The sequence below is a fragment of the Euleptes europaea genome, chromosome 12 (assembly GCF_029931775.1).
Source record: "Euleptes europaea isolate rEulEur1 chromosome 12, rEulEur1.hap1, whole genome shotgun sequence".
Taxonomy (NCBI): Eukaryota; Metazoa; Chordata; class Lepidosauria; order Squamata; family Sphaerodactylidae; genus Euleptes; species Euleptes europaea.
In genome coordinates this window covers 18784314-18800979 of record NC_079323.1, presented here as the reverse complement: position 1 = coordinate 18800979, position 16666 = coordinate 18784314, and the positions used below count along the sequence as shown (strand labels likewise).

At 47.4% G+C, this 16666-nt stretch overlaps 1 protein-coding gene across 1 annotated transcript; it reads right to left on the bottom strand.

Annotated features, from left to right (window-relative positions):
- Positions 1–652: 652 nt before the first annotated feature.
- Positions 653–16112, bottom strand: RAB39A (RAB39A, member RAS oncogene family). The gene is made up of 2 exons (XM_056858598.1): positions 15790–16112; positions 653–1144 (listed from the first exon to the last, which is right to left on the bottom strand). Exons 1-2 carry the CDS (start codon positions 16110–16112, stop codon positions 718–720), a joined length of 750 nt encoding a protein of 249 aa, XP_056714576.1. The 3' UTR covers positions 653–717.
- Between the last annotated feature and the right edge of the window lie 554 nt (positions 16113–16666).

Here is a 16666-nt window from a genome sequence, read left to right as displayed (position 1 = left end):
CAAGGTTAGAGTGGAGGCCCTTGTTAAAAACAGATGGGGAAGCATCACAAAACTGCGTAGGAATGTTGTTCTGTTGCTGCTGTTTTTAAATTAACTTGCAGCTCATTTTCATGAACACAGTGGATGCCAGACTACACACGATCAACATGCTGCACTTTTTTTTACTATGATGTTCAGAGTTATATTCTAAAACGATTAGCAAATAAGCTTTAATAGACCCGAGTCAGCCCTTTAAAAAAAACAACTTGATACAGCATTTCAAAAAATCACAAAAGTTGATTTCAACAAAACGTAATGAAATCAAGCTGCTTTTTTTTTTACCCTGTTTTCAGCCCTTCAGGATTTTTGCCATCCCATATTTCATCATCAAACATTTATTTTGGTGTAATTCTCAGGATTTTAACAGGAGCCTGTCGGCTACACTCAGGATGCCCTAGGCAGCCCGGAACCCATTTGCCACTCCCCTGTGATTGGATAGGTAAATACACAACCACATGAAGCTGCCTTATACTGAGTCAAGGCAACGGCACTTCACATCATCCCTTTCCTCATTTAAATGGCAATGTCATGGATTGAACCGCCAACTTCTGCATGCAAAGCAGATGCTCTACCAGTGAGCCACACACAGCCCCTTTCCATAAACGATCTGTTATATACACTGGCCTCATGCGCCAACACATCACCGTATGATACAGCTCTTTAGCATGCAAGCATTTTTTAGCAGGGGCAGTGGTCTCCAGGTGAGTCTTCCTGTTCCGGGGAATGTTCAGCGTCTGGGACATAGTCGCTTTTCACCCCTTCCCATCCATCCTGCACCGTAATCTCTCCTTTCTTCACAAGTTCATATATATCTGCTGTCAGGATGGTAAAAGACTCTTCCACATTTGTGGCATCCTTGGCTGAGGTTTCGATGTATTTCATGCCGCAGGCGGAAGCCAATTCTTCTGCTTCTTCTCTGGGGACCTGGCGCTGGGACTCCAAGTCACATTTATGTCCGACCAAGATGAAGACCAGCTGGAAAGGGTCCGCGTGCATCTTAGCTTCCTCCAGCCAATCGCACACGTGGTCGAAAGAAGACCGGTTGGTGATGTCGAACACCAGTAAGCCCCCGACGGAATGCCGGTAATAGGAGCGGGTGATTGATCTGTAAAGATTAAAGGGAAGAGAGAAACTCAACAGGGATGCAATTTGTAGTCTTACATTTACGTTAAAAATCAGCACGGTCTGTTGGAATCAGCCACAGTCCTGGAACATAACAAAACCAAACCTTTAAATAATAATAAAAAAAGAAGGCATGGTCCATTTCAGTGGTGACCAGCTTCTTTTAGTTAAGCATGCTGCAAGTCGTGTTCCAAAACCAGAGAGACTGCCCTCCTTGCATGAATTAAAGTGTATGGGTAGCCTGTGCCTGGCTGGGGTTTTGCCTTTAGTCTGCTGAGCTGAATGAAGGCAGATGGGGAAAGGCAGGCAGGATTGTTGGCCAGACTCTTGGCCATAGCCAGGGCTTCAGGCCCACATGCTCCAACGTGGGACTCCCACAAGCAGCAGCAGCAGAAGAGTTGGTTTTTATATGTCAACTTTTTCTACCACTTAAGGAAGAATCAAATCGGCTTACAATCACATTCCCTTCCCCTCCCTACAACTGACACTGTGAGGTAGGTGAGGCTGAGAGAGTGTGACTAGCCCAAGGTCACCCAGCTGGCTTCATGTGTAGGAGTGGGGAAACAAATCCAGTTCACCAGATTAGCCTCCGCCGCTCAAGTGGAGGAGTGGGGGATCAAACCCGGTTCTCCAGATCAGAGTCCACCGCTCCAAACCACCGCTCTTAACCACTACACCACACTGGCTACAGCTTATGCTACTGATGGCACCAGAATGATTAATTTATTTAAAACATTTCTAAATTATTTCTAAATTATTATTTCTAAAACATTTCCATATTTCTATATTCTATTCTATATTATTTCTAAAACATTCCTATATTATTTAAAACATTTCCACCCAAATAGGGTCCCCAAGGCGGCAAACATCAAACCATTAAAGCATTTCAACTTAAAACATCAAGACATTTAAAAAGGATTTAAAATACAAATATATATAAAATATTTAAGCTATGCAATAAAACATATAAACACACAAAACATATAACAACACAGTTAGGGGGGAGGGTCAATAACAGTTAGTGGGGGACCACGACAGGCTGACCACCCAATGAATTGCATGGGCAACAGACTCAGGAGAAGAAGAGTTGGTTTTTATATGCCGACTTTCTCTACCACTTAAGGAAGAATCAAACTGGCTTACAATCACCTTCCATTCCCCTCCCCTGCCCACAACAGACACCTTGTGAGGTAGGTGGGGCTGAGAGAGTTTGCAGAGAACTGGGATTAGCCCAAGGTCACCCGGCTGGCTTCATGTGTAGGAAATACTTCTTTAATGAATAATTGAATTGTGGGATTCAGTCCCAGTGGATGTAGCGTTAGCTTCCTAGAACAGATGGCTTTAAAAGGGGATTTGACAGATTCTTGGAGGATAGGTCCATCCATGGCTATTTGCTATGGTGACTAAACAGAATCTCCACGAACAGAGGCAGTAAATCTCTGAATACCAGGGCTAGGAGGCAGCATCAGGGGAAGGCCTCTACGCCCTGTTTGTTGGCCCTCCAGGCCAGATGTGTAAAACAGGATGCTGGACTAGAAGAACCACTGGCCTGATCCAGCAGGGCCATTCTTATGCTCATCCATGCACTAGGAAGTTCTGGTAGGTTCCTAGCTCTCGAGATACAGGGAAGACTGGAATTTTCAAGATACAATAAATTGTGACTTTAATGGGGAACATCACTTCATTTTTGCAAAAACTGCTATACATTAGATCTCACTGTAACTAATATATGTTTCATTATGTATCTAGAAAGGATCTCAGTCAACATTTTAAAACCCCAATCCCACAGTGATATGTAAAATATATGGGGAGTGTAAACTCAAATTGCCATTTCCTATTCAAATATACACATTATGGGTAGAGAGAGAAAATATTACTTTTATGATTCATATCATATTATATCTATAAAGCAAACAGTATTTCAGTTATATATATATATATATATATATATATATATATATATATATATATATATATATATATATATATATATATATATATATATATATATATATATATATATATGCTGCCTGGATCTTGACTTGGATGGCCCATCTCATCAGATCTCAAAAGCTAAGCAAGGTCGGCCCTGGTTAGTACTTGGATAGGAGACCACCAAAGAATACTGGAGTCGTTCTGCAGAGAAAGGCAATGGCAACTCACCATATATTATGCTTGGGCCCTGGAATGAACTGCTCAACTCTACTGTCACAGTCTTGGACTGTGAGGTTCGGTCTCCCAGCTTTCAGGTCAAAAACCATGTGAGAGTCACTGCACTGCATTCATCCTCATAGAATAGAATCATAGAATCATAGAGTTGGAAGGGATCACCAGGGTCATCTAGTCAAACCCCCTGCACAATGCAGGAATTTCACAACTACCTCCCCCCATACCCCTAGTGACCCATACTCCATGCCTACAATATGGCCAAGGTGCCCTCCCTCTCACAATCTGCCTAAGGTCATAGAATCATGTTTTTTGGTTTTTATTAAACCACTGTGTGTGTGTAAAGTGCCCTCAAGTCGCAGCCGACTTATGGCGACCCCTTTTGGGGGGTTTTCATGGCAAGAGACTAACAGAGGTGGTTTGCCAGTGCCTTCCTCTGCAAAGCAACCCTGGTCTTCCTTGGTGGTCCCCCATCCAAATACTAACCAGGGCTGACCCTGCTTAGCTTCTGAGATCTGACGAGATCAGGCCAGCCTGGGCCATCCAGGTCAGGGCATTAAACCACTACAATAAATAAAAAGAAGCTGAAAATGGACTTGTGATAATGACCCATATTTATTGCATGGGCCTTCCTAATAATTCAAGTAAAAAAAGGGAAGAAAGAAGACACCTGACAATAATCCTTTCTAAAACTGGTGTTATCCGTTTAGTCAGCCTACGTGTACAGGATGGGACACAGACCACTCTGCTAAAAATAGGCCAGCCAGAGGCAAAGCCTGTGACCTAGCTAAATCATGGAACATGGACACATTTCTGATTTGGCATTGTGGATTCTGCTTCTGCTAGTCTTGGGGAGAGGCTGTGGCTCAGTGGTAGAGCCTCTGCTTGGCATGCAGAAGGTGCCAGGTTCAATCCCTGGCATCTCCAGGTAAAGGGACTAGGCGAGTAGGTGATGTGAAAGACCTCTGCCTGAGAACCTGGAGAGCCACTGCCGGTCTGAGTAGACTTTGATGGACCAAGGGTCTGATTCAGTATAAGGCAGCTTCATGTGTTCATGTGAGGAGGGATAAGAGGTCAGGCAGAGACTGAAATCTCACCACCACCCCTGGACTGGGAACTCTCTTGGTCTCCCACTGGGTTCTTTGGAAAGAAGATTTCCCCCAGGCACTGGTACCAATCTGCAAGCTTAGGGCTGCAATCCAGAGAGCCACTTTAGGAACCAGCAGATTTTCTGCCTCATCCTTCCATCTCAGAACAGAAGATTCCCCATGCTGTATCACATTCTGTTTCTGAAACTCTTCCAAGATTCAAAATGATTTCCCACACAGGACTGAGAGCCTTATGGTTGCCATCCTCCAGGTGGGGCCCGGAGTTCTCCCAGAATTACAGGCAATCTCCAAATTACAGAGATCAGCTCTCCTGAAGGAAAAAAAGCAGTTTTGGAAGGCGGACTCTGTGAAATAACATGTTCAATGATAACCATGTTCAAGTACTTGAAGGGCTGTCACATAGAGGAGGGTGCCGAGTTGTTTTCTGTTGCTCAAGAAGGTCGGACCAGAACCAACGGGTTGAAATTAAATCAAAAGAGTTTCCGTCTAGACATTAGGAAGAATTTTCTAACAGTTAAAGCGGTTCCTTAGTGGAACAGGCTTCCTCGGGAGGTGGTAAGCTCTCCTTCTCTGGAGGTTTTTAAGAGGTTAGATGGCCATCTGTCAGCAATGCTGATTATGTGACCTTAGGCAGATGATGAGAGGGAGGGCATCTTGACCATCTTCTGGTCACTAGGGGTGTGGGGGGGGGATGTAGTTGTGAATTTCCTGCATTGTGCAGGGGATTGGACTTGATGGCCCTGGTGGTCCCTTCCAACTCTATGATTCTATGAATCACATCCCTGCTGAGCTCCCTCCTCTCCCCAAACTCCACCCTCCCAAGGCTCCACCCCCAAATCTCAAGGGATTGACAAGCGTGGCAAATGCTGGTGTTGGAGCTAGGGTTGCCAACCTCCAGGTACTAGATAGAAATAAACAGCAGCACGGGGGCTCTTAAATTAGTAGTACCATATATTGTGAAAGAAATATATATGACTAATATAATAACAACCAAGACTGAATGTCCAAGGTAGGTATATTACAAGCATACACCAGGTAAGATTCCCAAATCACAAATGTTACAAATTATACATAAATGAAGAAGGTTACTTCACCTGAGAGATTGAAATAAACAATACAGGTTGCTTCACCAAAGAAAAAATGACAATACAGGTTGCTTCACCAAGGGAGAACAATAGTAATATGGGGTTAAAAAACCTTACAAAATATCAATGAATACAGACAAAGTATAACCCAGAAAATTTCAGTTTCTTCAAAGTAACAGCGAAGAAAATCTCTCAGGCAGCACCCGAGAAAGGTCTCTCAAGAAAATAGCCCATGCGAGCATAAACAGCATCAAGAACAAAAGACGACACCTCCGGATTGGTGAACGTTTCGCTTTGGAGCAGCTTCTTCAGTTGTGTTCAGGGCAATGCCTCGGTGTGAAGTTTGGCTTTATATGAATATCATTCTAGAGATGGGCATATAAGCCTCCGAGTACAGAAGAGAACGACCCAGCGGGTTCCCTAGCACTTCATTGCTAGGGAACCCGCTGGGTCGTTCTCTTCTGTACTCGGAGGCTTATATGCCCATCTCTAGAATGATATTCATATAAAGCCAAACTTCACACCGAGGCATTGCCCTGAACACAACTGAAGAAGCTGCTCCAAAGCGAAACGTTCACCAATCCGGAGGTGTCGTCTTTTGTTCTTGATGCTGTTTATGCTCGCATGGGCTATTTTCTTGAGAGACCTTTCTCGGGTGCTGCCTGAGAGATTTTCTTCGCTGTTACTTTGAAGAAACTGAAATTTTCTGGGTTATACTTTGTCTGTATTCATTGATCTTTTGTAAGGTTTTTTAACCCCATATTACTATTGTTCTCCCTTGGTGAAGCAACCTGTATTGTCATTTTTTCTTTGGTGAAGCAACCTGTATTGTTTATTTCAATCTCTCAGGTGAAGTAACCTTCTTCATTTATGTATAATTTGTAACATTTGTGATTTGGGAATCTTACCTGGTGTATGCTTGTAATATACCTACCTTGGACATTCAGTCTTGGTTGTTATTATATTAGTCATATATATTTCTTTCACAATATATGGTACTACTAATTTAAGAGCCCCCGTGCTGCTGTTTATTTCTAGCTTATACTATTTCAGCATAGGTGATTGTTTGTGTTAGAACCTCCAGGTACTAGCTGGAGATCTGCTATTACAACTGATCTCCAGGCGATAGAAATCAGTTCGCCTGGCGCAAATGGCCGCTTTGGCAATTGGACTCTATGGCATTGAAGTCCCTCCCTAAACCCCGCCCTCCTCAGGCTCCGCCCCAAAAAACCTCCCACCAGTGGCAAAGAGGGTTCTGGCAACCCTAGTTGAAGAAGAGCTAACGCAAACCAACTGTGACGTACCCATTCCAACAGCAACACCTTTCAGGAAAAGAAAGAAAACACCAGTATGTCAAGACGCATCACTAACTACCAGATTCACTGCATGCACAGAGCTGCACTACTATCATTGAGATCAGTGAGACATGCATACAAATTTAAGACAAGTGATTCATTCATATAAACCAAATAATGCAGATGTGAGGTTCTTCCCTCACGGGCACCACCCCCGGGCCTTTAGCCATTGCATCACTTTACATTCCCAGGGTCTCCTCAGAATAGGAAAGGGGGGCACAGGGTTGAACCACCCAAGTCCTGCCTCTCGTTCCTGGAGCAGTGTTCCTGCTAAGTATGGCCTACTTCACCTGGTTGCGGAGCTACCATGGGGGGGGCATAGCTCAGTGGCAGAGCCTCTGCTTGGCATGCAGAAAGTCCCAGGTTCAATCCCCGGCATCTCCAGTTAAAGGAACCAGGCAAGTAGGTAATGTGAAAGACCTCTGCCTGAGGCCTGCTGCCGGTCTGAGCAGACAATGCTGACTTTGATGGACCAAGGGTCTGATTCAGTATAAGGCAGCTTCATGTGTTCATTTATGCTCCCTTCCCACCCCCTGCTCATCAGCCCCAGCCCTGCCTCCCTGGCCTGAACCCTTATCTGGGACAGGGATTGGAGCAGCACTTCCCCCAGTCTCCTTCTTTATCCTTGTTGACCTTCCCCCTTTCTCTCCCTGGCCAGTTCTTGGGAGGCCTTCAGCCAGGCCCTCCCTGCCTGGCTCCTCCCAGCTTCTTGCATGGATGGGCTCCTTCTTTGCCCCACCCAGACTATCATGTTTGCGGTTCTACTGGCAGCCTGCATGTTTGCTGGCTGTAGGGTTGCCAGGTCCCTCTTTGTAAACGGCGGGAAGTGTTTGGGGTGGAGCCTCAGGAGGGCGGGGTTTGGGGAGGGACTTCAATGCCATAGAGTCCAATGGCCAAAACGGCCACTTTCTCCAGGGGAACTGATCTCTATCGGCTGGAGATCAGTGGCAATAGCAGGAGATCTCCAGCTAGTACCTGGAGGCTGGCAACCCTAGCTGGCTGGCCTGATGGCCTCTGAGGCTCCCTCTTCCCGGGCCTCTTCTTTGTTGTTTTGGCATCGGGAACTGAGGTCAGCAGCCAACAACCAAAGCTCTGGGGCCCAGGAGGGAGGTATCAAGTCCCACACCCAGTTGCCACAAATACCTGCCGACCTGGACCTCATCCTGGTAGTTCTGGTCAAGCTGATGTATGTGGGAGATGGGTGAGACCCACTCAGCTCCTGCAGCATTGGGGAAGTCCCCAGCTTTGCTGCAGACACCTTGGTTGAGGTTGGACCAGGTTAGGGATACCAGCCTCCAGGTGGAACCTGGGGATCCCCTGGAATTACAGCTCATCTCCAGACTACACAGATCAGTTCCTGTGGAGAAAACGGATGCTTTGGAGGGTGGACTCTATGGGCATTGCACCCCACTGAGGTTCCTGTTCTCCTGAGGCTCCATCCTCAAATATCCAGGAGTTTCCCAACCTGGATCTGGCAACCCTGCCACCCCATCCCCCGCCGGCGGCCAGGGGGGACCCGGCAACCCTAGGCCAGATGCTGGCCCTGGACAACAGAATTCCTGGGGCTAAAAGGGCAGCTCCACATTTCCCCCAAGTAAAATATCCCTGCCCATCAAATACTAGACTATCAGGTAGAAGATTCTAGTTTAGACTTTCCCCTAATATGCTAGCTTTGTACATTACATTCAAATATTCAGTAGAAAAGAGCAAGAGTCCAGTAGCACCTTAAAGACTAACAAAATTTCAGACAGGGTATGAGCTTTCGTGAGTCACAGCTCACTTCTTCAGATTTTCAATCTAGCACTTACAGGTTGAAATAATACAGTCCTAGGAATTGTGTGTCACATGATTTATTTGCCGCTCAGCAAGCAGTGAGAACACAGTATGCAAAATTAATACATCAAGTATGTATGTAATTCGCCTGAACATATGTAAAATGCTACATGACGTATTGTTCCATAATTTGTCCTAGGCGAAGTGTCAAAACAGATAAGTAAAGCAAAAGTACCTTTGAGTCCTATTTCCTCCAGCATGTCTCTTTGTTCAGCAGAGAAACAGCAAACATCAACATGCTTATATGGTTGGTTATGATATACTGCCCTGCACCACTGTCATCATAAATTATTATCCTTATTATTGTAATTTGAGCTGGAATAATAGATGAGTCTCTTGTCTATGGGCCTGTTGGCTTATTTACAGCCTCTTTGAAATGAATGCTGTAATCAGAAAAACTGGCTCCGTCCCAGAAAACTCCATGCAAGCTAGCAGAGTAGAAAACATTAAAAAAAAGAACAGGAAAGAAGAAAAATACCAACTGCATGTTATTGGGTTAGCATCTTGAGGAAAGGTCTGGATATTAATGACATAATGGACAGGATTAATAAACCATAAATTTCTATGGCAGAAAGTAAAGGGGAGCATTTGGAAACATCTATGGGGTGGGATAACTCTGCCCTTCCGGACTTCAGTTCCTAAAGTCGTTTATGCATGGGAGTTTTACTTGAGGTTCCTTGCTTGCTGGATCCACACTTTCCTGTTGGGAATCTATGCACTAGCAGTCTCCAAGCTCAAACCAAGTCCCCTCCCCTTTAAATGCTGCTTTGTAATTGACTTACTTTGTAGACCTTACTATGAGAGAAAATCCCCCCCAAAAAAACCCAATTGCCGCACAAAAAAGCATTTTAAGAACAAAAAAATGGAGCAATCTGAAAGGAAGGGGGGGGGGGAGAAATCCAAGCCTTATTTTTAAAAAGCCTTTCTTCTGTTCAGAAAGAGTTCCCAGGAAGCAGGAAGTATTTGATTCCCCGCCTCTTTGCATGCAGTTTTGCAATTGGCTGTGAGAGAAACCAAGCTTGTATGTCCCACACTTTGCCTTATGCATGGGGATTTAACCCGGACTGAGATGGAAGTAGAGGGAAGAATCAGGTTGATAGAGGAATAGGAAGACCCGGGATTTGTGAGGGCTGGCAGCGAGGTCACCCCTAATGGACAGAAAACTCATGCACAACTCCGAGGAACCGAGACAGACCAGGGGCGAACGTGAGTGAAGGTACCCATGCATAAATGACCTAAGAGTCAAGAAGTCCCTACATTGCACTTAATTTTAGCCTACAGAACAGGAGTCCCCAATCTTGTCAAGCCTTTGAGCATGTTTTGAATTCTTAGATCAGGGAGATAGTGCCACCACAAAAGGGCAACAATAACAAAATGGCTGCCGTGGGCTGTGAAGGAAAGTGGTCAAATCACAGTCAATTGATGATAACCCTGTAAAAGTTTTCAAGGTAAGTAGAGAACAGAAGTGGTTTGCCATTGCCTGCATCTCTGTAGCTACCCTGGACTTCCTTGGTGGTCTCTCATCAAACCACTAACCAGGGCCAGCCCAGCTCAGTTTCTCAGGTCTGACTCGCTCGGGCTAGCCTGGGCCATCCAGGTCAGGGCGCTGGGACAAACCACTAGAATGGTTTGTCCCATTGTTGTAGAATGGGCGTTGCCTCCTTTGTTCTTCTGAAGAACCTCCTGCTCCAATGAGGTGGAAGAAAATCAGGACCAGTTCTTCGCTGTGGTGAAGAGATGCTTTTTATAATAAGCAAACCACATTATGTGGGTTACAGGTAAAAATGGTCTGAGAACAGGACACGGATGGACTCCCTCTGAGAAACCATCAGCAGGTGCTACACTGGGGACCACTACCAGAGAACTTCATCCCATTCAAAAATGAGCTAGTACTTTTCTCTATAGTTCTACCGGTTCATCTGCATGTCCCCACTCTAGGATCCAGTTCTTGGCATGACCAAATGAAATGGAACCCCAGGTTACACCTACAGTGTGACTTTCCCTAGGATTGCACCATAAAACCCATACAATACAGTTAAAATAAATAACAACTGTTAAAAACTTACAAGCACCGGGGACAAAGAATAAAAAGAAACAAAATAGAATAAAGAGAAAAATTACATAAAAGGCCTTTCAAAAAGGAAATCTGCTGGGGAAAAGGAATTCCAAAGAGCACAAGGTGGGTACCAAGCCAGTATTTACAAGTGATGGGCAGCCGACAAAGTATACATGAACACACGAAGCTGCCTTATACTGAATCAGACCCTCGGTCCATCAAAGTCAGTATTGTCTACTCAGACCGCAGCGGCTCTCCAGGGTCACAGGCTCAGGTCTTTCACATCACCTACTTGCCTAGTCCCTTTAACTGGAGATGCCAGGGATTGAACCTGGGACCTTTTGCATGCCAAGCAGATGCTCCACCACTGAGCCACGGCCCCTCCCAGTACCCTAGACCCAACCAATTTAGGGCCTTCAGAGTTAATACTAACACTTTTTACTGGGCCAATAACAACATGAGCTGCCAATGACATTGGCACAAGATGAGACCAATGTTTTCACTGAGGCTAATCCCAATAGGCATCATGGCTGTCACATTCTGAACCAGTTGAAGCTTCCAAACTATCTCCAAAGGCAGTCCCATGTAGACCACATCATAGCAGTCCAACCCAAATGTCCCCATGCTTGCGTAACCATGGCCAGGCCAGCCTTTTCCAGCAAAGCCCACAGCTGGTAAACCAACCTACACAGGAAAATGCACTCCTGGCTACCTTTGTCCCTTACGGAGCAAATTAATTAGTTATAGCCCTCTAAGGCTCTTGAAGTCAACATAACGTTGCTTAGAATTGACATCCACGGTCAAGAAGAAGAGTTGGTTTTTATACCCCGATTTTCTCTCCCTTTAAGGTGACGCAAACTGGCTTAAAAATTGCCTTCCCTTCCCCTCAACAGACACCTTGTGAGGTAGGTGGGGCTGAGAATTCAGAGAGAGCTGTGACTAGCCCAAGGTCACCCAGCAGGTTTCATGTGCAGGAGTGGCAAACCAACCCGGTTTACCAGATTAGAGCCCGTTGCTCAAGTGGAGGAGTGGGGATTCAAACCCGGTTCTCCAGATTAGAGTCCACCACTCTTAACCACACCACCACACTGGCTCAACAAGGGTCACCTCAAAGTGTCTGTCCAAACTGCAACGTTGCTCTGTTAGGGGCAGTACAATCCCATCCTATAGCCAGATTAGTTTCCCCCCAAAATTCCATGGGGGGGGGGGCTTGAGCCCTGCTCCCCCCCACAATAGTTTACACCCCTGGTAGGGGGAAGCATGCCCAAATCCAGTTCTTATAATATTGCATGGTGTGAGAAAAGTAAAAATAACTTTCAGCTGATGCTCTCAATTGCCGCAAGCGCTTTGGGGGCATTGTGCTGTATCACTAGAGATTCAAAGCTGTTTTTCCCCCAGGCTGGGCTCCGAAGCAGGAATAGACGAAGCAGCAAGCGAGGGAATGAGCAGTTTCAGTGTGGGGATGGGGCATGCAGCTGGAGGGACAGTTCGGCACCCCTGTTCTGCCTGTCCTCCTGTGTGAAATCCCCCTTACCCCTACTCTATACCTGTTCAGCATGAGCCATACTTTAAGCCAGGGGATGTGATGCCTGCAGTGACAGAATTTACAATTTGGAGACATTCCCTTACGCTTAACAGTGTCAAGGCACCCGAACTTTGTGGACTTGCCCGAAGGTCACATGATCCTTGCTTGTCCCAGAGAAAGCTGTAGAGACACTGCTACACCAGGTGTTTTAGTTACTCTTCATATTTAAGTGGTTTTCCGCCATTTCTCATTCTGGTCATCTTTATCTATGGCTCCTGAACTATTACAGCTACACTCACTTCAAGTCAGACCCTTTGGATTCTCACTTCTCCCCTTAAAACACAGGATAGAAAATATGTGTGTGTGTGTGTATGAAGTGCCGTCAAGTCAAAATATTGTCGAAGGCTTTCACGGTCAGAGTTCATTGGTTCTTGTAGGTTATCCGGGCTGTGTAACCGTGGTCTTGGTATTTTCTTTCCTGACGTTTCGCCAGCAGCTGTGGCAGGCATCTTCAGAGGAGTAACACTGAAGGACAGTGTCTCTGAAGATGCCTGCCACAGCTGCTGGCGAAACATCAGGAAAGAAAATACCAAGACCACGGTTACACAGCCCGGATAACCTACAAGAACCAATGCCGTCAAGTCGTTTCCGACTCATGGCGACCCTATGAATTAATGTCCTCCAAAGTGTCCTATCCTTAACAGCCTTGCTCAGATCTTGCAAATTGAGGGCCCTGGCTTCCTTTATAGAGTCAGGTCAGGGTTCTGCATAAAATAATTATGAATATACATAAAATATATGAATATTTTGGTGTGAATGTACAGTAAACAAGGCTATCCTATGAGCTTGGCCTAAAGTGATGTGCTGGGGAAAACCAGACCCTGTTAAAAAGAAAGATAATAGCCCTGATCACAAGTTACACAGAACACACGTGCAATCCATCTACAGTGTACATTTGGGTTTTCTTTATATATGCATTTAGTGATTGTAATTGTTACGCTCAACATATGTACAGCTGGATGTATGATTAAAACCACACATTTATCCACATTTGTCTGATGGTATCTGACGAAAGGAAAGCTGACTCTCGAAGAAGAGTTGGTTTTTATATGCTGGCTTTCTCTATCACTTAAGGAAGAATCAAACCAGCTTACTATCACCTTCCCTACCCCTCCTCACAACAAACACCCTGTGTGGTAGGTGAGGCTGAGAGAGCTCTTAATAGAACTGTGACTTGCCCAAGGTCACCCAGCTGGCTTTGTGTGTAGGAGTGGGGAAACAAATCCAGTTCACCAGATTAGCCTTCGCCGCTCACGTGGAGGAGGGGGGAATCAAACCCGGTTCTCCAGATCCGAGTCCACTGCTCCAAACCACCGCTCTTAACCACTACACCATGCTGGTTCTCACCACGAAAGCGTATACCCTGGAAATCTTGTTGGTCTTTAAGGTGCTACTGGACTTTTATCTTGCTTTTCTTCTGCAGATCAACACAACCACCCCCCTAAACTATTTTAATCTGTGTAAACAGCAATATAGATTCTGGAAGGGGTAGAGAAAGAAGCAAGGTGTGTGTATGTGTGCGCATGCAAGAGTGCAGGATCTCTCTCTCTCTCTGAAAATCTGATATGAGATCTGCTGTGATGTCTGAAGTTTCCAGCGATATCTCTCGCAAAGGCAACTATGCCAGGTAAGAGCGGCTTTTCGAGCTTCTCACTGATGTGGGAAGCAGGCAGCATAAAACCTCAGGTTACGTGTTTACTCACAGCGCAGATCTGTTTTCATGGGGAAAGTGAAGTCAGGTTAGCCACAAATGCATAGGAAGGTTAAAAAGAGGGGAAAGGAAGAACACCACCTGCTCGCCTGCACCAGAAAAAAAGCAAGAGAGTGAGAAGAGAGCTGGAAACAGTTGTTCCTTTGAGAACACACATTGCCCAGAGGAGGGGAAGGGATGCCTTTGACTCTCACGGGGATTCTTTGCCCCTACTCTGTGCAGTTTTGGGAATCAGCAGTAGCGACACAAATTTCCTCTATATGCACTCAGAGGCACTCATCTTCTTTTCTGCTTTATGTGATCCAAAGCTGTACTCTGGCTCCAAGACTCCTAATGCCAGGTTTGGCAGGAAAGGAGCACTGGGAATGGAAGTGAAAGCTCTGGACACCGGGTGGACATTGGCTGCTAATGGCGGGGATCTGAATCAGCATATTCAAGTGGAAAGGGGAAAAGTTAGGGTTATTGCAGATACCAAGAGAAGGGAAGGTGCGTAGGGAGGGAGGGCAGGCTGCAATAGATTGCAGGGGTGGGGAAAGCACACTGCATATGCTCAGAAGCATATGCATATGCTAGCACTGGCATGAGAGGCCTTAAAGGGCTGAACCTTGGCAAAAAAAATCTCTGGGGAAAGAAAGGGATGAAGACTGGAATACAAGATTGCTATGGGGGTTAGGGAAAGGCCCTTTGCACATGCTCAGAAGCATTCTTATTACACACATGGTCAACACTGGTATTGGGGGGAACAGACTCAGCGAAAGGCGGGGACAGAAAGCTGGAAGAGAAGATTGCTGGGTGTTTAAGAAAAGGCACTTTGCACATGTTCAGAAGCGTTCTTATTAGACACATGGTTAGCACTGGTATGGGGCGGTAGAGTTGCCAGGTCCCTTTTCGCCAATGGTGGGAGGTTTTGGGGCGGAGCCTGAGGAGGGCGGGGTTTGGGAAGGTGGGGCACACTTCAATGCCACAGAGTCCAACTGCCAAAGCGGTCATTTTCTCCAGGTGAACTGGTCTCAATTGGCTGGAGATCAGTTGTACTAGCAGGAGAACTCCCACTAGTACCTGGAGGTTGGCAACCCTAGGGGGGGAACAGACTCTGGGAACAGTGAGGACAGAAAACTGGAAGAGAAGATTGCTGGGTGTTTAAGGAAAGGCCCTTTGCACCTGCTCAGAAGCGTTCTTATTACACACTTGGTCAGCACTGGTATGGGGGGGACAGAAAACTGGAAGAGAAGATTACTGGGTGTTTAAGGAAAGGCCCTTTGCACATGCTCAGAAGTGTCCTTATCACACGCTTGGTCAGCACTGGTATGGGGGGGGGGACAGAAAACTGGAAGAGAAGATTGCTGGGTGTTTAAGGAAAGGCCCTTTTCACATGGTCAGAAGCGTTCTCCTTACACACTTGGTCAGCACTGGTATGGGGGGGACAGAAAACTGGAAGAGAAGATTGCTGGGTGTTTAAGGAAAGGCCCTTTGCACATGCTCAGAAGCGTTCTCCTTACACACTTGGTCAGCACTGGTATTGGGGGGGACAGAAAACTGGAAGAGAAGATTGCTGGGTGTTTAAGGAAAGGCCCTTTACGGGGCAGGCGCTCTGCACCTGCTCAGCGGCGCCCGTCGTCCGCAGCCTCCGCTCGGGCGCCTGCGAGAGGGGGGCGCGCCCCTCGGCCCCAGGGCAGGCCCCCGGGGGGGGGCAGGGAGGGAGGGAGGGAGGGGGGGCGGCGCGCGTACCTGAAGCGCTCCTGGCCGGCGGTGTCCCAGAGCAGCAGCTTGATCCTGGGTCCGGGCTGGAGCTGCAGCAGGCGGGAGTAGAAGTCCACCCCCACGGTGGGGTCGGCCCTGGCGGGCCCCGGGAAGCGGCCCTCGGCGAAGCGGTGCAGGAGGCACGACTTGCCCACCGTCGAGTCGCCCAGCACGATCAGGCGGAATTGCCAGAGCCACAGGGCGGCGGCGGCGTTGGCGTTGGCGGCGGGGGGGCCGCCGGCCTCGGCCGGGTCGGGGCGCCTCCTGGGGCGGTGCCTGCAGCGGGCCCCCACGGCCCCGATCCCGGGCATGGCGCGAGAGGAGGAGGAGGAGGAGAGGGGCGCGGGTGGGGCGGCTCCCCCCTGCCCACGAGGCCGGCGCGCCCGGAGAGCCTTTTGTTCCCGTGCAGCGCGGGCGGGCGGGCAGCAGCTCTCCCCACGCCTCCTCCCAGGGACGGGGGTGCAGAGGAGGGCGAGGGCGGGGTCTCCTCTCGCTCTTTCTGGGGGTGGGGGAGAAAGAGTGGGAGGGGGCTTGGAGTTTCCCTGCGCGCACGGGCAGGCCTTGGCAGGCGCTCGCCTCGTGCGCTCCCGCCTTCTCCGCTGCTTGGCTGTGCACCGGAGGTGTTGCCTGGCGCCTGCCGCTCTCCCGATGCCCGTTTTTGGATGGGAAGGATATCCCTGTCCGAGGAAACGGGTCGCTGACTATGAATGGTGTCAGCGGTGCAAGCTCATTGATGTTGCACGCGCACCACCAAGGCTCGCAGGCTCTTCTCTTAGCGAAAACTCCCTTTTGCTTACTGACATCAGGGAAGGGGATCTTGGATTTAAAACAACAAATTGCTTACTGCATTCTCAATTTCCTATCC